At 41.4% G+C, this 21,683-nt stretch overlaps 1 protein-coding gene across 1 annotated transcript in view; it reads right to left on the minus strand.

Moving 5' to 3' along the window:
- Positions 1–14,335, minus strand: part of LOC150082394 (protein kinase 4-like) — a 42,202-nt gene extending 27,867 nt beyond the window's left edge. The window contains exon 1 of the mRNA XM_090380509.1: positions 14,027–14,335. Within this exon, the coding sequence (XP_090236635.1) occupies positions 14,027–14,335 (309 nt within the window). The remainder of the gene's footprint in view (positions 1–14,026) is intronic.
- Between the last annotated feature and the right edge of the window lie 7,348 nt (positions 14,336–21,683).

Raw genomic sequence — 21,683 nt, forward strand, 5'->3', positions numbered from 1 at the left:
TGGGGCGTCCCCTAAAACCTCCCTCTGGCTTCTAGATTTCATTCAAAAGAGTGCATTTAGGTTAATTAATGACTCATCTCTAACAGAGTTTCTCCACTCTCTGTCTCATAGATGTACTGTTTCTGCTGCACGCCTTTTCTACAGATACTTCCATGAGCACTACTGTTCTTCTCAACTGGCTTCTATATTTCCCGCTCCCCTCTCTCTTTTTCGAAGCACTCCGAACACGTTCCAGTCATCATCCTTTTACTGTCCAACTCACAAAACCAACATTTCTTCTTCCTCATTTATTCATTCAACTTCCATTTTCTTGACCAATTTCCCTCCTTTCGTATTTCCTTTTAAAATTACAATCTACAGAAATTCAAATCTAATGTTAACAAGTATCTTCTTTCATCCTAAACTTCAACCCATGCACGGTACTAAGTACTACATGTTTTAATACCTCTCGTACTTGGGGTTTGCATAAAAGAAAAAAAAAAATGCCACCATAATTAACCTCAATGGCACAATACCCTCCCTGGCCATCTTCCTCAAAGTTTTTCTAATAAACAGTCATCTGTAATTTCAAAATCATTAGTGTCATAAGACTCAGCCTTACTCCAACAGCGTCTCCTCAGTATAAAGGGTCTCATGATATTTTCTGATGCCTCATCATATTAGATAGCATCTAATATGATGAGGCATAGCATCAGTTGCTATGGCGCTTAACTCACACACATGCGCATTCATCCACCCAACCTAATCGGTCTCGTCGATTAGGTTAAGATAGTTGCGGTGAAAGATTTATTTTTGCGCCTGAAGGACCCTTTAATTTGTCTTCTCTGACCTGTTTTCACCCTCATTTCGAGAAAAATGCGCCACGAGTTGTGGATAAGGTGGCTGCTGCTTATCCTGAATCGTGGTCCTGAATCGACACTGAAGTTTCGACTGTAATATACTGTATTTATTAAGGGGATTCGAACCCAGGATTTTTCTACCAGGTGCGGAAGAACTGTGATTATATCCACTGTGCTATCCCCCCCGAGGGTCTTAGTCATTGAAATCTTCCTATTAAGGACGTCCATGTCCTTAATAGAGGCCGGGTCTGATTTATTCAGATTTGAACCTTGTCTGTGTTCTGCTAAAACTGGAAAAGAGTTAGTTTGGTTGAGTTATTTAGAATTTTCTCCAAGGCAGCCAAGAGCCACAGGAGTCAATATTTCTTTCGAGTTTCTCTATGCCCTCTTAGACTGAGTACAAAGAGAACCTATGGTCATGCCCCACAGCTTTCCCCGGGAGGTACTCATGCAAATGATTAATCACCATTAACCCGCATTTAAGCACTGATTGTTTCTTTGAGAATTCTGTCTTGAATACTCAAAGTAAAGTCTTTTTTGGTACTGCGCATTTTCAGATAAAAAAAAAAAATTGCCAAATGACGATATCAGTACCATCACATACATTATTCAAAAAATGTTAATACTGTATATGTACTTCAAAGCTGCTAGTTCACTTTCCAGCAGTTGCCTTGGTTCTTTTTTTTGAGCAACTCCAAAACAGGTTTCTGTTTGTTTCCTTGAGGGACGAGTGAATCATACAGTTCTAGAAATTTATAATTATCTCGATAATGAGTTTCAGCTACAAATTTCCCCTACTAAGTTTTATTGTACGAGGTTTCGGACTTGGCATCTGAGAAACACCTCACGTTAGTGGGTGTTTCTCAGATGTGCTCTGACGAGGTTCAAACCAGCAATTAATATCAGATTTCGTAAGCTACCGATCAACTTTTCTGCAGTAATTAATTACACAAATAATTTTGAAATCGAATTTCTAATCTTAATCTAATCAACTGACATTGCTAATAATTTATATTTGGAAAACTTCTGGGTTCGATTCCCTCCGAGACTGGAAGTATTTTCATGTGGTTTTAAATAAGGATTGCACATTTTTTACTTGTTAAGGCTTTTATATCCCATCCCATACAGAAATACAACCTATAACTGCTGCATATTCAGTCTTTAGAACGGATGTTAAATGTTGGCTGTTAGTGGATGTACAGCTTTCTTTATCGTCGTACCATTCAGCTATTGCACAATGGTACTGTAATAAAGCTACAGCAGGATGGCAAAGCTACAGACTTTGAACTAATATACACTCAGTTGGCTTTGAATTACTGACAACCTGCTGTGTAGGAATGGGCTGGTGAAGGCACAAATCCGTGAATGGCTGATATAAGATTGTATTTCGCATATGTGGTGATCAGTTTTTGAGTGTCTGTAAGGAAGAATGGGTCGGCGTCGACATGTTTCTGACTTTGAACGTGGAATGATTGTGGGGGTAAGACGTGCAGGTGCCAGTATCCCGACAACAGCCAACATGCTTGAGTGCTCTCGTTCTGTGGAATCACAAATATACTGGGATTGGTTCAACAGCCATCGAACAACCAGCCAAAAGTCACACGTGGAAAATCCACGTGTGATTTTTGGCTGGTTGCGCCGTCATACAACTCAAGTTTCAGAGAACTGCGAGTAGATGGGAGGAAAGAATATGTCCAAGAATACGCTGACAGTTGTACGTTCTGACATGTTGTCAGGTAGTCTCAACATGACCTTAAACTGAATTGCTAAACCTTGGGTAGTTGAACTAATGTTCTGAGTGAACCTCGTGTGACATTAATTTTATTTAGCCAAGTTGTCTGTCATGCCGATGATCGTATCTGCATTTCAAGAAAGCAACAGTGGGCCTTGAATGCGTTGCTGACGTTCGGCAAGCTGGATGCGGTTTGGGTGAGTTGTCAGTTTGGTTTCAGAATTGTTCTCGACATGACAGTGTATTCAGACAACTCCAACGTCTGTCAACAAGACAACACGCCATGGTACAAAGCCCAGCAGGTTGCTAACTTTCAGGAACATAATAATGAATTGTCAACCCTCACGACCTCTCAACCCAATTGAGCACATTTGGGACCTACTGGAAGAGTACATTCGATACTACGACATCCACCTGACGATGTGCGGGCATCAGCATTAGTAGAGGCAAATGACGCAAGAAAGCAAGCTTATACAATATCACAAAAAAAAAAAAAAAAAAAAAACCATTCCATTTCGCCTATTCATTCCATCCAACAGTTTATCTAGCTATTCCTTGAATTTATTCAAGCTATTCACTTCCACAACGCCAGGCGGAAGTTTGTTCCAGCAATCAAAACATCCGTTGGCTAAAGGTAAACTTCCGCACATCTTTCTGAATCTTTTCTTCTTCCTCAACCCTTCCATCCTTCTCAATTTGAATTTATGCCCCATCATGTGCATAGTCTGAGTAAGAGGAAGGATCTCATCAGCATTGGACACATTGTGCAATGCATAGGTAACACTACCACAAGCCGCTGCGATACCTTGTGGAGTCCATGCAAAGAAGTGTACGGATGCGTTACGAGCTCAAGGTGGCCCTTGAGTAGAATCGTAGCGCCATCGTACAACCGTTCAAGTTTCAGTGAACTGCTAATAGATGGCAGGAAAGAATAAGTCCAAGATACGCTGACAGTTGCACGTTCTGACATGTTGTCAAATCGAAACCAAACTATTATATTTAGGCCACTCGAATAATTATATTTATCTGCGTATATTCTATGGTCGATTTGTCTGTATACTGGACGAAAAACCCCAGTTTTCTGGGGGTGGGGGAACCTTGCTATCTTCGCCTGACACCGACTAACTCAGCCACGGAGTGAAAAAAGCATATTAAAGTTCCTCGCGTCATCGACGGGATTCGAACTCGGGCCTTTTCTGCCCGGTGTGGGGAGGACTGTGACGATACCACTGTGCTACTACCTGCGCAGACTCTGACATGTTATCAGAACGTGCAACTGTCATCTGCCATCTGGCAGTCGCAACATGACCGTAAACTACGTGTTGTGCGTATGAATGCGCATGTATGAATCGCTAAACCTTGAGTGATTGTATGGTGGCACTGTCAATCCGCGAATTAAATGATCAGCTTGTATACATAAATTTAAAATCAAAGCAATTCCAATAGGTAACTGTAATGGTAGAATAAAATAAATTTTATTCTACCATTACAGTTACCTATTAATACTACTACAGGTAGAATAAAATAAATTTTATTCTACTGGCCTTCACTGCTCTCCCCCCACAATTTTAGTATTTTTACTATATATATAATTTTCTTATTCATTCGATGAACACACCACACTTTAAAATGTCTATATTCCAATGGAAGCCAGAGGTTTTAATGGATTAAAAGAACAGTTCGGTATAATTGCGATGAGGCCGAAGGCCATAAGTGAAAGAAATTATCGTTCTACCTGCGGACAAGGGACGTCGAACGGTTGTTCTAAATCGTTCAGACTATAATGAAAAAGCCCTGTCTCTTTTACAAGACACCTCTGGGTACGAGCCTGTTCTCGACTCTCCTGTGAGGATCCTAGAGCGTTGGGAGGCCATGGTTAACAGCCTAGTCTACGCTTGGTTTAAATCAGGAAAAATCCCTGAATCAGTACGCTGGCAGATTCTGTAATTCTACGGTTTACCGAAAGTTCATAAGCAAGGCGTTCCTTTACCACCCATTGTCCCCTGTTGTGGGTTCTCCAATGTATGAATTATCAAAATTTGCTGCAAATCTACTTTCATCTATGGTAAGCATGACTTTTCACACGATCTCCAACAGTAGGGAGTTCCTTAACCTAATTTCCAGTATAACCATTTCGGAGGATCAGGTTATGGCATCGTTTGATGTTTTATTACCCTTTCTTCAGTTCCTGTCCAACTGGCCATCGTATGCGCTAAACAACTCCTGGACAGCGACCAAACCCTAGTCACCAGAACTTCGCTGTCTACCAACAACGTTTGCACCGCCCTTAAGTTGTGCCTGACTGGTGGTGTACTTATGTACGGCGAATCCCTTTACAGAAAAATTCATGGCACAGTCATGGGTGCTCCCGTCAGCTTGGTTATGACAAACCTTGCTACGAAGCAGCTAGAAAATAGCGCGTTTGTTGGTCTGCCAGACCCTATAGCCTTTTGGTGTCGCTATGTTGACGACGTGTTTGTTGTCTTCCAATGCGGGTCAGGAGACCGACTCTTGCGACACCTTAACTCTCTTTCGTCCTTTATTCGGTTCACCATTGAGCTGGAGTCAGACAACGTTCTACCATTTTTGGATACACTTGTTCGACGCTAGGGCACACTTCTAAGGAGATCGGTCCATCGCAAATCGATGTTTGCTGACCAATTTACTAACTATCGGCCAGAACATGCTCACAGTCAGCTCTTTGGCACAACACGTGTCCCACTAACCCGCGCCTGGACCTACTCCAGTTCTGCGGATGAGAGGCGTGCTGAGATCACTAGAGTAAAGGAAGATCTGGCTAAGTGCGGTTACCCTACCACTTCATTAGATAAATGCGACCTACAAACCCGTGACCGAGCGACAAACCCCAGGTCCACACGTAATGATGACCCCACCTCGACCGCCTTTATCCCACACTACCCGAACCTGTCACAACAGCTCTCAAAGGTCTTACGGAGTTATGGGATAAAGTACCTGCAGCTTCCAGGCAGGAAATTGCGGTCCCTTGTATTGTGGGTAAAGACACCGATTACCCCACTCTTGTGCAGCGGTTCGGTGTACCGCATTTCCTGCCGTGACTGCACTGGCTGCTACATTGGTGAATCTGGAAGAAAGCTGAAAGATCGAGTCTCCGAGCGCGAGAGAGCTATCCGCACCGCTGATGTAGAACACTCAGGGTTCGCTGAACACTTCTAGTCAACCCAGCACGACATCGACCCACGGCGACATGAAGATTATTGATCGCTCTCGTCAGTACCATCGCCGCGTCTGGTTAGAGTCCCTTCACATTTCATGTTGTTATGATTTTTAACAACAAGCCTCTACTTCCAACTGCCAATTGTTGTTTGCACCTGTGTGGCGCGGTTCACCTTGCATGACCACCATACTGGGCATTCTTTTCAGTTTTGCATTAACTGATGAAGGGCAACCTATGTCCGAAAGCTATTGACGTGTATTTATTTTAAACTTATTTGTACTTATGTATTTCCTGTTAAAAGGATTTTAAGAAATCTGTTTACCGTATTTTCTCAGTAAAACTGAACCTCATAGTCATAAGTGAAAGAAACCACGTTAATCAGTTTTCTTTGGTCAGAATAAAGAAAAAAACCTAAAACTTTGTCTCCAGTCGTTTAACTTGCACATCTCATTCGCACTTACTTTTCTTGTGCAGAAAGTGTATGGCTGATGACAACTGGGCAGTTATTATCATGACACTGTGTTCCGGCAATCTACCACGCAGCTTGATTTGGCTTCGAAGGGTTCCTTCACTGGCATACTTGGAGACGAAGCAGTAACTGTCAAAATAGAAAACATTGTCAGAGAATAAGGGAGACAATCTGATCTTATAATAAAAGTCATAAAAAGAAATTCTGTCGAAGTTTAAGGTCGATTCAAAAAGAAAGCAATATAATTAACACGGTCAGATATATGTCTGTTTTTATTCAAAAAATAAATATTTTAATTTATAAAGATATTATGGTTCGCAAATAAAAAGAATACAATTCTCATAAAAACAGCAAAAAGGCAGGCGCTATAGCCAAATGGATTTTTACGCTAATTTAGCCTAAAGTTTAAAATAATTAAAATATGGCAACAGCCTAAGGGCACACAGGCAAATAGCTTGTGTCGCCATCTATTGTCAAGTAATAGAAAACATCATTTCAAAAACATACGGTAAAATTTATACTATATAAATTTTATATTAAATTATAATATAAATTGTGTTATATTATTAAATAAAATAATATTTAATAGGAAATTAAATTATAATAAATAATCAAAATTTAGTATAAATTTTTTCACCACGTAACGTATTTTCCAAATTATATTTCAAAAACAGATTTTTTTTTTTTTTTTCACAGAGTCACATTCCAGCTTTTTATTGCAAAAAAATCATGGAATTTGGTAGTTCAGGAATTGAATTTGAAAGTACTTTTCTGACATTACCTGAGCTTTTATTAGGAGCGTACCATAAAATCCTCAAGCATCAGTGAATTTTTTCTTCGACAAAACACAACTAAATTGTACTTTAGGGTTTTACAGAAACAGATGTTTAGTATATTTCGCGTCAAGGCAACTAGGGCTAATGAGGTGTCAGTGTATTCCATCTGTAAGATAAAATTTCTTTGGCTAAACAGGGATGCAACCTATTTTCCATCTACATTGTATACAAGACAGCCATTACACGTACTCTGATTCTGTTGATTGGGAAGTAGAACAGAAACCTTAAATATAATTGGAGAGCAGTACAAATGGAGAATTGGTGAATTAGGAAAATTGGTCCATCAGTTCCAACATCTCAGAGATTTTTCAGAATTTTGGTATCAGTTTGAGTACATGAGAATGATTAATAAGATGACAAACAGTCTGAATTAACGAGACCACGATATCCTGTGCTTACCACGTGCTAGTTTCGAAGGTGGCGAGTAGTGGAACCACGTAAGGATGTCCAGAAGCGAGTTTCCAAATTTTTTCCTCTTTTGCGACTTCGAGAAGCTAAAGGTAGAGAAGGAAGTTATAAAAGGAGGTCCAAAAATGTTTGGCACAGAATTTTCAAGTCGCATATCTTACTTTTCTATTAGTCTGCATTTAGATCTGTCTCTTTGCTATCAGTAAATAAGATGTGATTATAAACGGAAAAGATTTACATTTTAAGTCGACATAACCTCATTAAGTTAATTAACCGGAAGAAATCCTTACGGTTCTCATTTTTTCGGTTTTACGAATCACCTTCACCGCCGCATACCTCTTGCTGTATCTATGTTCGACCAGATAGACGTGCCCGTTCCCTCCTGCACCAGCTTCCCATAGGACCTTCATGTTGTAGGTGTTCCAGAGGTGCGTGTTAAAGCCAGACAGGGCTCTCGGAACGATCATCGGACATCCGATTGTTTCTTGCAGCTCCTGAAGTATGGAGACAAAACAGAACGGATTAAAGGGAAGATTGTTATATTCGAAAAGAGCGTAACCCCTAAATGATTCATAAATGAACCTTGAAAGAATTAAAGACTGCTGCAACCATCATGGGTAAGGTGGGAAAGTCAGCTTTGACCCGAGATTTATTTTCTTTGCGGTAATACCATTATAAGCATTCCCAAGTCTTTTTAGTTTACCGAAAGTAAACTTCATGAGATCCAAAAGACACTATGTGATCCTAGCCACTTGTTTACACTGCATTGAAAATTTCAGGTCTGACTGAACCGTAACCCCATAAGTATTTTCCTGAACCACTTTTAATTCCACTCCCCATAGCTTGTAACTCCTGGATTTCTCCTCGATAGATCCTGGATTTCCCTAGGTGTAAAACCTGACATTTAGACGCATTAAACTTCAGTTGCCATTTTTCAGACCGTTTTTGAAACCGACCAAGTCATCTTGAAGCAAAACTGCATGGTTCTGATCGCTACTCACCTTTCTTTCCGATAAATCATCACCAAACTTTGAAAACTTCACCTGGACTCCCTCATTAATGTCATTACAGAAGATAAGAAACAGAAGTGGCCTCAATACTAATCCCCGGTGCTCCACCGCTACACGGGTCCACCCTGAGGTATCTCCATTTATGAATACACACACACACACACACACTCGCTCTCTCTCCATTATCTTTTAGCCTGCGTTTGTGTAACTAAGGAGCTTGCCATTTTCACCAGTATCCTTTCATGGATATTTAATGCGCCAAGTCGAACCCGGTGTGGGGATTGCGGTGATTATTATCGGTGATTTATTATTATTATTATTTCTCCCTGATTGGGGGATTCCACTCCGTGACGGGTACTGCTACCAAGTACAGAGGGTGATTGTAATGTCTGGTGTTACTGTCGGTCGAGGAAATCTTTGACTGTCCTACATGTGTTCAGAATTGCGACTTTCTGGAGTTCCTTGTAGGTGTTCTCTGGAAGACCTATTGCTGCTAGCTGCTATGTAGTCTTTGGTACCATACCGGTTGTTGACACGATGATTGGGATGGTTGATACTTCTTCCATATGCCACAACTCCTTGATCTCATGTCTCAGATTCGTGTACTTCCTAATTTTTTCCTCATGGGTTTTCTGGACATTTCTAGCGTTGGGCACCGCTATGTCAATCAGGTAGGTAGCCTTTTCCATCTTGTCCACAAAGGTTTTGTCTGGTCTGTTGTGCGGGATGGACTTATCCGTTATTATGGCGCGGTCCCAGTACAGCTTGTGGGTTGGAGTCGCTAGTACTGCCCAGGGTTCGTACTTGTAGTATGGTACACTTTCTTTGGTCAACTGGCATTTCATCACTAGCTTCGGATGTATTATCCTGGCTACCTGGTCGTGTCTATGAGTGTACCCAGTCTGGGTGATCACCTTGCACCCCGCGGTGATGTGTTGGATCGTTGCTGAGGCCAGGTGGCATCGTCGACATGTGTCATCTGATATAAACCGGGCTCCTTTGCGATGTATTTTCTGTAGTTTCTGGTGTTGTTTATCTGGTGTTGAATGGCCAGCATGAATCCTTCAGTCTCGGGGAAGAGCGTCCCGCTTGTGAGCCATGCATTGGAAGCAATGTTATCGATATGGATATCAATGTTATCGATATCAATGTTATCTTGATGGAGGTCATTGTAGTGTCTGCCATGGAGTGCCTTCTTTGCCCATCTTTCTATCTTCGTTTCTTGTACCGTTTGGGCGGGAGGAGTTTCCTCGCTTAGGTTGAGGGGGTATACGACTTATATATCTTCCTTATGGACTGGTGGAGTGGTGCTGTGTTGTTCTCTAAGTAATCCTTCAGGTTAATAATCGCTGTTTTCTGTTGTTCTGTCATGTGTATCAGGCCCCTTCCTCCCCCTTTCCGATGTATTGTTATTCTCTCCATTGCTGACTTCGGGTGGTGTTGGCGACTTTTGGTCATCATTGTACTTGTCTTTCGCATGATATCTTCTAGCTCGGTGTTAGTCCAATCTATGACCCCGAATGTGTATGTTATTACTGGAGTTGTATGGGTGTTTATGGCTTTAACTGTGTTCTCTCCGTTCAATTTTGCTTTTAGCAGGCTTCTGAGTCTCTGATGATATTTTTCGGTAGGGCATTGCTTGATTTCCTTGTGTTCCAACTGCTCAGCCTGCATCATCCCTAGGTATTTATAAGACTCTCCTTCTCTCATAGCATTCAATGGAAAGGTTCGGTGAAACACAAGTAGTTGCTCTTGACATCTCAAAGGCTTTCGATCGTGTTTGGCATAAAGGTCTTCTAAACAAGCTTCCATCTTATGGTTTGCCAACTGTTTTTTGTAATTGGTTATCCAGTTTTCTCTCTGATCGCTCACTGAGGGTGATGGTAGATGGCCCTTTGTCTTCTAACTTCTCCACTACTTACGGCGTCCCCAAAGTTCAGTTCTTTCCCCCACTCTTTTCCTCTTATATATTAATGACTTTCTTCCATTGACTGGATACCCTATCCATAGTTTTGTCGATGATAGCTCATTGCATTCCACTTTCCATTTTGAGAAACCTTGCCCTGCTCAATCAGCTACAACTTCTCGAAAATCTGCTACCAATTCCTTAAATGCCGATCTTCAGGTAATTCTCCAGTGGGGCAAAGACAACTTAGTTGATTTCAACCCTTCTAAAACTCAATCTTGTCTTATATCTCGCAAAACGGATTCTTCTGCTCCTATGCTTATCTATAGTGACACTCCGATTTCTAGGCAAAATGATATATCTCTTTTGGGGATTACCCTGACTTCTAATCTCTCTTGGCACAAGCACATTACAAATATTGCTTCCTCTGCATCTAAAAAACTTGGTTTTCCCTTTTTCCCTCTCGGCGTTACTTTTCTTCCAAACAGCTGCTCACTCTGTATAAATCGCAAATCCGCCCTGCCATGGAATATTGTTCCCACATGTGGGGTGGTGCCCCCAAAACCTCTCTCAGGTTTCTTGATTCCATTCAGAAGAGGGCAGTTAGGTTAATTAATGATTCATCTCTAACAGAGTCTCTCCACTCGCTGTCTCATGGACGTACTGTTTCTGCTGCATGCCTCTTCTACAGATACTTCCATGGGCACTGTTCTTCTGCACTGTCTTCCATAATTCCCGCTCTCTCTTTCAAAACAGTCCGAACACGTGCCACCACCAGCCAGCATCCATTTACTGTCCAACTTCAAACTCACAGAACCAACTTTTCACCTTCCTCGTTTATTCATTCAACCTTCTGGAACAACCTTCCTTCATACGTATTTCCTGAAAATGACAGTCTACAGAAGTTCAAGTCCAATGTCAACAAATATCTTCTTCCGTCTTCTCAACCTCCAACCTAAGCACGGTACTAAGTACTATAGGTTCTAATACCTCTGGTGTTTGGGGTTTACATACAAAAAAAAAAAAAAAAAAAAAAAAGCTTCGATCTGTTTACCAGTCAACAGCTGGTAGTTTCGGCCAACTAATTTTCCCTGGTGCAGTGTGTGGGTCTTGCATTTTTCTAGACCAAATTCTATCCTGATGTCCTTGCTGATTTCTTAGGTGCTCCGGAGTAGTTGCTGGAGTTGTTTCTTGGTTTGCCGCGTAGAGCTTGATGTCATCCATGTACATCAGGTGGGTGAGGGTGTACATGTTCTTTCTTCTTTCAATTGTTTGGACAAGACCATAGTGGCATCCTCTATCGACTCAGAATAGAGGCATCCCCAGTCAAATCCGCTCAAGCACCGTAAAATGATGTTTGGCTTGAGATATTTAGAAGAGAAGGCAACCCTAAGCAGTTCAGCGGCATACTCATCAGGTAACTCAGGGGAATTGCCATACATGGATAACTGGCATGCAATTGGCAGATGATCCGATTGAAATTGGAAATTGCTAGGCAGGAGCTTGATGTCTGGATGGTTATGGAATATTAGGTCGAGCGCTTGGCCTCCTCTAGTAGCCGGCCTAATAACCGTGTAAGGCCAAAGTTCCGAAGAGTGATCTCAAGGCCCACAAGAGCATCTTCGTGCTTAGGGATCGGCAAATTGAAATCACCCGTAACTACAGTTGGAGCTCTAGGTACTAAATTTGTTGAAACCAGGTGAGCAGATCAGATCTAATGTCTTCATTGTGATCTGGGGTGATGTAAACCCGGAAGCACTGAATTTGAATAAGAGGACTCCTCAGCGTTGTACAGATTGCATCAATGTTGTTCGACTGGCTTACTCCTGTCCTTATTGACTGAAAACGACCGTTAAAAAAGATTTCTACACAACCACCCCATCTGGTGTTTCTTGAATTCCCAATGTGCTTGTAGGGAGTGTTAAGAGGCACACGATCAAGCTGCCTATCCGCCAATAGCCATGTTTCAGTAAGACAAATGATATCAAACTCGTCAAGAAAAAGGAGGGTCTGGAGGGAGTGAAGCTTGTTTTTTATGCTGCGTATATTCTGCATGAACCACAAAAGCTTTCTGCCTTGTGAACCTGGTTGCATATGGCCCTTTTGTTGATATGCTGTAGTCCTGTCTGGGTCCGTTGTACACAATCAGTCTACTCCTCTCTTGATACAGCTTAATGAGGGTGCCTAAGGGCCAGCAGCTAGAATCCAAGACGATATGCTTCGCATTCGCTGGACAGGAAGAGAAGGTCGGAAACCTCGTTTTGATAGCCTTTGCATCACCTGTATTGATAATCTGTTCCTTAGAGGGTTCCACTGTCAAACTGTCTTGGGTGGAAATAGCCATTTGGGGGTTATTGGCTGTAAGATTGTGCTTGCGAGTTCGATTAATGAAGATGACTAGAGGCAACCACCTGAGCAAAGGTCCATCCATTCCTGTTTTGGCGTAGAGGTTCTCTCATCTCCATCATGTTGTTACCGTGGTTGGGTTGATTCGGAATCTGACGACCATGCTTCTTCTGTTGTAATCTACAAGGTTGATACGAGTTAGGTTCACCCAAATTCCAACATTGATCCTGGGTACATTGACTATGAGCAACCAAGCATGGACAGGTCCAGCTCAACGGGGTCAAAATGCGAGGGATGCGTATCCAGTGGGTTGAGCTCAACGGTAGGAGTGAAGATCTGTTGAATCAACCTCTCTGCAGCTAGTGGTGAACTCTGTGAATTTTTTGGATCAGTTGTGCCCTGCTGGGATCGAACAGTTTGGGCTGAGGATCGCGGGCCTCATCCACTTCATGTAAACGCTCCTGAGATTTCCGATGGTCCATCACTGACGTCTGACTAGAAGGAAGACAGCATTCGCTAACAAAGATTTTCAGATCTCTGAGTTGATTGTTCAGCAAGAGAACTTGATCCAGGATTTCTGTATTTTGGGCTCTGAGCCTTCTATTCTCAGTATTAAGGCAAGCAAGAGAATCCATTATTGGAGACAGGACCTCTCCTAAGCTGATCTCGAAACCTGCAGGGAGGGCATTGAGTGTAGCGGTGTTGTCACTTAAAACGTTTTTTATTTCCAAAATTTTTAAGAGGGATCCGTCGCGGAGACGGCAGGAGTGAAATCGTAAGGCATCATCTATCCCAACGCGTAAGATTGCACCACGAGGCGTTCTCAATGCAGGCGATGATGCAGAGCTTCTGACATTCGAACAGAGCACCTGTTTTAGGTGCTCTGTTCGAATTATATAGTGTGCTACCCATGAGGGCAGTGATCCCCAAAGGGGCACACTTGGTAGACTAATGTGCACTGAAGAATGTCTATTAGACTACTCTCTCTCTCTCTCTCTCTACCACTCTGCCGCTCCTATTAGCCATTCTCTGATCTAATGTGAAAAATGAACTCTCGTAATTGCGTTGAATTATTCAAACAGCATAGCAGGTATGCGAAACAGACCACAACTGAAAGAAAACATGAATGGGAACAGTACTCAGTTGTAATTAGTTTTCCATACTGTTTCAAAAAGAATTGTCCTTTATTTAAGAGTATTTATTAATGTACTTATTGTAATGTACAGTGAGTCATTTTTAAGTTTCGATTCGCATTTTACTGAAGAAAATCTGAATGGTGCTTACCATCTCGGAATGCAGACTTAAAAGCGGCACCACTCGCCTTGTGCCTTCTTCGCTAACCGAGAAGTAATTGCACGCGGTCAGAAACACCAGAGATGGAGACTCCGTCATATCGAGGCTCTTGAGTCGATTTCCTGAAGAATAATATTGAGCAATCAAATCATTATTCTGGACAACAACGGGATTTTCTTTTAGTCCACTCAGGAAGACGGGACCACCACGTACAGTCGGCTGGGCATCACGCTTCTCCTGTACTGAAATGGTGTCCAGGATCACAGACGTTGGTTCAAAATATACACTATTTTTTCGCATTTTTATGTGTTCCTTCCTTTTCTTTTTCGTTTTCCTGAAATGAATCATTCAAAAAAAATTAATGAAGAGATGGGTCAGAATAGGTAGTATATGAATCTTCTAGAATAGTGAATATCGTTGGAGAGTCACCTGAAATCCAAAAGGGGAAATTCGCTTCTTATTGGATTTTACATTATTTTATTCATCTTATAAGGCTTTTCAAATGGACAGACACTGGTTTTCATAACTTACTTTCTTCCTGTTTCCTCCCTAAATACAATGGAATTTTAAATTTCTGTTTTGCATTCCCAAGAAAATTATTTTGTGATGCCTATGGCTGGAGCCCGCGAAGGTTACTTTGTGCATCGTTTCCAGCTTAAAACAACTGCCATCGAGAAGGATACTAGGTTAAATCATGTCCATAATACACTGCCTATCCACATTATTAGGATCATGAGTTAATAGTGTGTTGGTCAGTCGTTGGCCAGATTTCTGCTCCGACACAACGTGGTATGGAGTCAACAAGCTGTTGATTCTATGCCATTAGTAGTTTTTGAAGAACACAAGGCAGATGCTTGAAGTCTTCCTTGTGTTCTTCAAAAACCATTCTTTCGCACATTTGGCTCAGTAGACAAATTGCAATGTCTTGACCACATCTATTCATGCGGTAAATATCCAATGTTTCTGGGTGTGTCTGATCTCTTCAATGGCATTCAGATGCGTTTTGGCGTTCACGCTGCTCTCCAGTGGGATCAGGAGACTAAAGATATGCTACAGAAACGTGTTCCACTGCATTACAGCTAATCCAGCAGCTTGTACTGTCGGTACATGACAAGATGCTTCTAGTGCCTCGTGTGCTTTCTTCCATATGTGCCCTCTTCCATCAATTCTTAAATCCACCTTATATGAACCTTCTGTTTGTTAAAGACTTGAATGGTACTAGAAGTTGAACACACGACTAGTGCCATTTAAAATTACAAATTTCACTTACAAATATACAGGGAGTGTATATTTGTAAACAGTAGAAAGGGCCTAAAAAGAAATCCGATACTAGATGCAATCCAGTTATTTTCCAGGTTTGGATCTTATGAATACCGTGGCTGTTCAATCAGTTGAAGTCGAGCGTCCCTAATTTACCATTTATGGAAGGGTTCTTTGTTTTGCTGAGCGCATGCTCAGCAAAACAAAGCTGTGGCTCACGATACGTGAGCCACAGCTCACGTATCGTGTCTCTTTTTCTTGAATGTGCGTAGATATTTTGTTATTTTGTCAAAATGATTCGAGTTAATCCGCTAGATATTATGTGTTAAATGTGGTATTATCTTAAGTTGCATTCTTAATCTATAACTCCATATTTTTTAATGAAGTCTGGCACGTCAGTCTTTAGCAGCAGTTTAGAAGCAGTACACCAGGTTAATGCCAGAAAATTACACACCAAACTAACGAAAGTATGTATAACCTTATAAATGACCACTGCTTTGACACATTTCTGGGTAGAAGAAGCTATATAATAGATCAAAAACCACAAACCTCTTGGAAACCTTCTTCAGGACCCATAAAACATTGGATAAATTTCTGAAATAAAATCTGGATCATCAGTCTACTTCAATAGTCTCATTCTCCTCAAATCATCATCATCATCATCAGCCATTTTCAATCCACTGCAGGATGAAGGAATCTCCAGCAACTTTCCAGTTCCTTCTGTTTTGAGCACTGGCCATCCATTTACTACCCACAAACTCATGAATTTCATCTATCCATCTCCGCCTTTGTCTTCCAGGTTTTCTTCTAGCTCCTCTTGTACTGGTTCCTAAGAGGGACAAATAAGATGGACACCTGTTCATTGTCTCCAGAGGTAGCCTTTTCTTAACGCTGCAGTTGACTGGGTAGATGAAGCAAGAACAGCCTAATTGCAGCTAATCTGCTGATGTCACTTGATGATTTTCTATCCCCAGAAACTAAAGGAGTCGCCAATTATACACGTTAAGGTAAACTCTGTTAAGGTCCATCAACAATTTAGCACCATTGGTTTCTTGAATAGTACGGGAATTAAGAGTGAACTACTCCTAACGGGAAAATTTTTTAATGTATATTGATATATAAATTCATCGATGCAAGTAAAATACATAGAAATCGAAGGTTTAAGTGGCCTAGGACTCCATGAATACATGAAAAATTAGTTGAAGGAGTTATTTAATTCCTTAACGTTAATGTATTAAATACTGATAGATAACATCCAGTGAGTGATGAATGAATTCAATTACCCCGTACAAATGACGCAGAAGCGAGCTATCCACAACGTAACTTTGTCCATGCAGCCCATGTTTGATGTTTCCTGCTAAGGTCAGTAACAAAGGACTCAAACAATCAGTGCAAAACGGGCAATTGATGTTCTAATTCTTTGGCAACAGCTCAGAGTTATTGTTGAGAGAAATTATTATTATTATCTCTTTCTTCTCCTAATGATTATTTTTCCCTGTCCAGCCACGATTACTAGTACCAAGTGCGTGGGCTCGTTGTTGTGTCCGGTTACTATTAAGGTCAAGGAAGTATCTAACTAGAATCTACAGGTGTTTCTTCAGAATCGCAGCTTTCTAGAGTCCCATGTAAGTGTTCTCTGGAAAGCTACCTATTGCTGCTAGGTTCTTATGAAGGCTCTTTGGCACCATGCCGCAGGTTGACACGGTTAACGAACATGGTCATCTGGGATCAGGTGGCCCCAGAAACAATCCCGGAGTTACAGATGACACGGAGTCATCTGTCACTCCTGGGTCCTTGGCGATGTATTTACTGTAGTTCCTAGTGTTGATTACCTGGTCTTGGATGTCGAGCATGAATCCTTCGGTCTCGGGAAGGAGTTTCCCGTTCGTGAACCATGCGTTCGAAGCCATTTTATCTATATAATCTTAATGGAGTTCAGTGACACAATCCGTAGTAGATTAAGTAACATAAACTTCGCCAGTTTATGTTACTTCATCTACTACGGATTGCATTCTTCACCTATCTTTCTGTATTTGTTTCTTCTGTCTGTGTGTGAGTGGGGTCTCTTTGTTGAAGTTGAGCAGTGTGTGTCATTTGTCTATCTTATGGCTTGGTAGATTGGTGATATATTTTCCTGGAAGTAATTCCTCAGGTTCTTAATCTCCTTCTTTTCTTATTCAATTAAGTCAGTCAATAGCCTTCCTCCTTCTTTCCGGCTATGGCCAGTCTGTCGATGGCCGACTTTGGGTAGCCTTGGCGGCTCTTGGTCATCATTGTCTTGGTTGATTTCATAATCTTCTCCAGCTCAGTGTTGGTCCAATCTATAGTCCCAAAGGAGTACGTTAGCATTGGGACTGTGTAAGTGTTTATGGCTGTGACCATGTTCCAGACATTCCACTTTGATTTTAGCAGGCTTCTCAGTCAGGTGGACCTTGATCTCTGTGTGTTCTAGATATTGAGCCTGCATCATCACCAGATATTTGTAGGTCTCTCCCTCTGTCATGACTTTAACCTCTTCACCTGTGATATGCCGCTAGTTTGGCTGACTAGATTTCCCTGATGCTGTCCATGGATCTTGCATTTATCTAGGCTAAATTGCATCCTGATGTCTGAAGAACTGTTTAGTGATCCGGAGTAGCTGTTGGAGTTGATTATCGGTTGCAGCGTAGAGTTTGGTATTATCTATGTACATCAGGTGACAGTGGGTGTGCAGGTTCTTCCTCCCTTCTTTTAGGGTATATCCATACTTTCTGTTGTCTTCGCGGTAGCACAGTTGTATTGTCACTGTCCTCCCACATCGGGTGGAAAAGGCCCATCGAATTCCGTCGATGACGCGAGGAACTTTTATGGGCTTTATTCACTCAGTGGGTTATTTACTTAGTAAGTTAGTTTATTCACTCAGTAAGTTAGTCGGTCTCAGGTGTAGATAGCAACGTTTTCCACCCAGAAAATCTGAAGTTTTTTGTCCAGCAAAGCAGGTAAATCGATCAGATAGCACACGCAATTTACAGACAATACACACAGGTAGTTGGAATGACTTTCTAGGTGACCTTAATATAATAGTTTTTTTTTTTTTTTTTTTTTGCTGTTGTTGAGCATGGTGGGCGGTGGGTTGAGTGCTAGAGAGAACTATAGTGGACTCAGGGTATTGCCCTGGGAAGTTCCCCTTCTGATAGGGATCAGACTAGTCGTGATGTTTTAGATCTTGATAGTGGTCCTCCAGTTCGCTTCTAGGAAGTGTCAGCGTCTCGTTGACTTTATAGATCTTAACTTTATCTATTAGCCAGCTGTGTAACTGATAGTGAAACTAAAAAGACCTTACGGTCTTTTTCAGTTTACCATTGACCGTGTACGGGTTATGGTGCATCTTGTAGGCTTGCTCCATAACTGCTGCGTCAATGGTCATTTGTTCCTTTCATCGTTTGCTCATCTGCTTACTTCCCTTCTGCTGCTCAGCCATGATGTTCTGGTTCTCCAAATGGTTTGATATATTCTTCGTTATATAGCTGGTCAGGATCTTTTATATAGTTTGGAGACGAGTGATCGGTCTTCACATTGTTGGGAGATGGGTGATAAGTCTGTATTTCGCCGGTTTGTATTGTTTTTGTCCACAGCCTTCATATAGTTGATTCCTTAGCATTGGCATTAGCATTAGCATTAGTAGAGGCATATGATGCAAGAAAGCAAAGCTTATGCAGCATCAGCCAAAAAAAAAAAAAAGAAAAGAAAAACTTCCACTTCATCCCTCTTCGTTCGAAATACCTGTCCAGCTGAGCCTTAAACTTATTTAGGCTATCAACTTCCACGACAATAGATGGAAGTCTGTTCCAAAAACCAACCACCCGCTGGCTATAGGCAAATTTTCGCACGTCTATCCTACATCTGTCTTTCCTCAATTTGAATTTATGCCCTCTCAGGTGATTATTCTGAGCAAGAGGAAGAATCCCATCAGCACTGAGCATGCTCAAACCATTCAAGGCTTTATACACCTCTATCAGATCACCTCGCTGGTGCCTAGTCTACAGAGATTGTAATTTGCAAAACGTAAGCCTTTCTTCGTAAGAGCACCCCTTTGTTCCATTCACTAATCTTGTTGCCCTTCTCTGTACTCGTTCCAGCATCTCTACATCCTTCATCCTTCTTGAAACGAGGCCTCCAGACCTGTATACAGTACTCTAGGTGTGGCCTGCCCATTGCCTTATACAAGGGAATAATCACCTCCTTATCCCTGCTAGAAAAATTCCTGTATATCATTGATAAGACACCATGAGATACTCTTGCAGCCCGTCTGCACTGCTCAGAGAACTTCATATCTGCCTGCACAACCACCCCCAAGTCCCTTTCATTCTCTACCACTGTCAGTGTAGTATCACAGAGTTGATACGTTGCTCTGGGGCTGCTGTTTCCCATATGTAGTACTTTAGATTTGTCAATGTTAATCTTCATTTGCCACCTCTCAGCCCATCTCCTCAACCTTTTCAGATCCTGTTGCAGAAGCAGCATAGCGTCAGTAGTGTCCTTAACAACCCTGCCAACCTTTGTAGCGTCTGCAAACTTGGACATTAAGCTTGATATACCATCATCAATATTATTTATAAATACAGAAAACAATAATGGACCCAAAACTGAACTCTGACGGACTCCACCAATAACATTAGTCCACGATGAGCAGTGTCCATTGATTACCACTCTCTGTCTTCTCCCCCTCAACCACCCCTTTATCCATAGCAGCAATCTGCCTCCAATGCCACACTGCTCCAATTTGTGCAGCAGTCTTCCATGTGCAACAGTATCAAAAGCCTTTCTAAGATCCAAGTATATAATATCAAAGTTATTCCCTGCATCCAGTTCTTTTGTGACTGCATCATAGTATCCAATCAAATTGGTCAGGCAAGACTTCCCCTTAACAAAACCATGCTGTGTCCGAGCTATAACTGAAATCTTGTCTAGATGATCCTGCAGTGCTTCTTTAACCAGTGCCTCCATTAATTTTCCGGGAACAGAAGTTAAACTCACAGGTCTATAATTACTTGTGTCAGCCTTTGATCCTCCTTTGTGAATTGGAGTTACATTTGCACATCTCCAGTCTGTGGGTACCTCCCCTGAGTCCAAGGAAACTCTCATAATTATGGCTAAAGGTTTGCTTACTTCCTTTGCTGCCTCCTTTAATATAACTGGATAGATCCCATCCACCCCAGGTGCCTTTCTTGTATTTATCTTCAACAAATTCTCCTCCACTTTACTCTCAATTATTACAAGATCATCTAGCTCACTACCAATGTTTACTTCGTCTATGGCATTCCACTTCCTGAATAACTCATGTGTGAATGTAGATGCAAATTCACTCATGTGTGAACGTAGATGCAAAATATTGATTTAATTTGTTAGCTACCTGAGCAGGATCATCAACAGTTGACCCATCAATATCAAGTGGACCAACTGATTCATCCCCTTCCTTCTAGAGTTTATAAGAGTAAAGAACCCTTTGCTGTTTTTCTTTGCATCCCTTGCCAAAGATATCTCGTAATCTGCCTTCGCCTGCCTAACCTCCTTTGTAACTTGGTTACAGATCAACTTGTATCTATCATAGGCTTCTGTGTCATATGTTAATTTATATGTATTCCATGCATTTTTTTTCTCTGCGATATGTCTCATTAGTTCATCTGACATCCACTTACGCTTAAACCTTGAACAATATTTCTTAGTTGGTAAAAGCCTAGTAGCTTCCAAGATAAGTTCTTTGAATGCTTCCCATTTTGAATTTGCTGTTGGTAACATCATCAGTTGGTCCCACTGTCCTTGAGTCTGAAACCCTGGGATTGTGCCTTATTATCTGGGTGAACTGCTCCGCTATGTGTCTGTGTGTACAGCTGAATTTCTTTTGTTGTTGTTGGGTTTTAGGAGTATCAGTGACCAAGGCTATATTGCTCTATATTTGCTGTCTGAAAACTGCGCATGTTTTGTGGTCGATTTTCTGTTTTGCTGGACGAAAAACTCCAGTTTCCGGGAGTAAAAACCATGTTACCTTCGTCTGAGACCTATTGTAAGATTTTTAATTATCATATTCGCACAGCACGCACACCAAGAACAAATGTTATTACAGATTATTAATTACGAAAATAAATAAATAACAAATACTTTAAGAAAAAGAAATCCTTAAATTTATAAAAAACCGAACTTTGATTTTCTGGTCAGTTTATGTTACTTCATTTTATAATGTTCCTCAAGTAGGTACCCAGTTTTTTCAGAAGATTCTAGTGTACTGGAAACAATTTTACATCGTCTACTCGCTTGGCTGAAGGTACCGGTTTTTTTTATTTTGCTAAGGGACTGATCCTTTTTAAACTTTCATCCCTCCAGGACAGCTCCTCAAAATTCTTCCCCAAAG

This window comes from Mastigoproctus giganteus, chromosome 8 (assembly GCF_048544385.1).
Source record: "Mastigoproctus giganteus isolate SK-2022 chromosome 8, ASM4854438v1, whole genome shotgun sequence".
In the NCBI taxonomy this organism is placed as follows: domain Eukaryota; kingdom Metazoa; phylum Arthropoda; class Arachnida; order Uropygi; family Thelyphonidae; genus Mastigoproctus; species Mastigoproctus giganteus.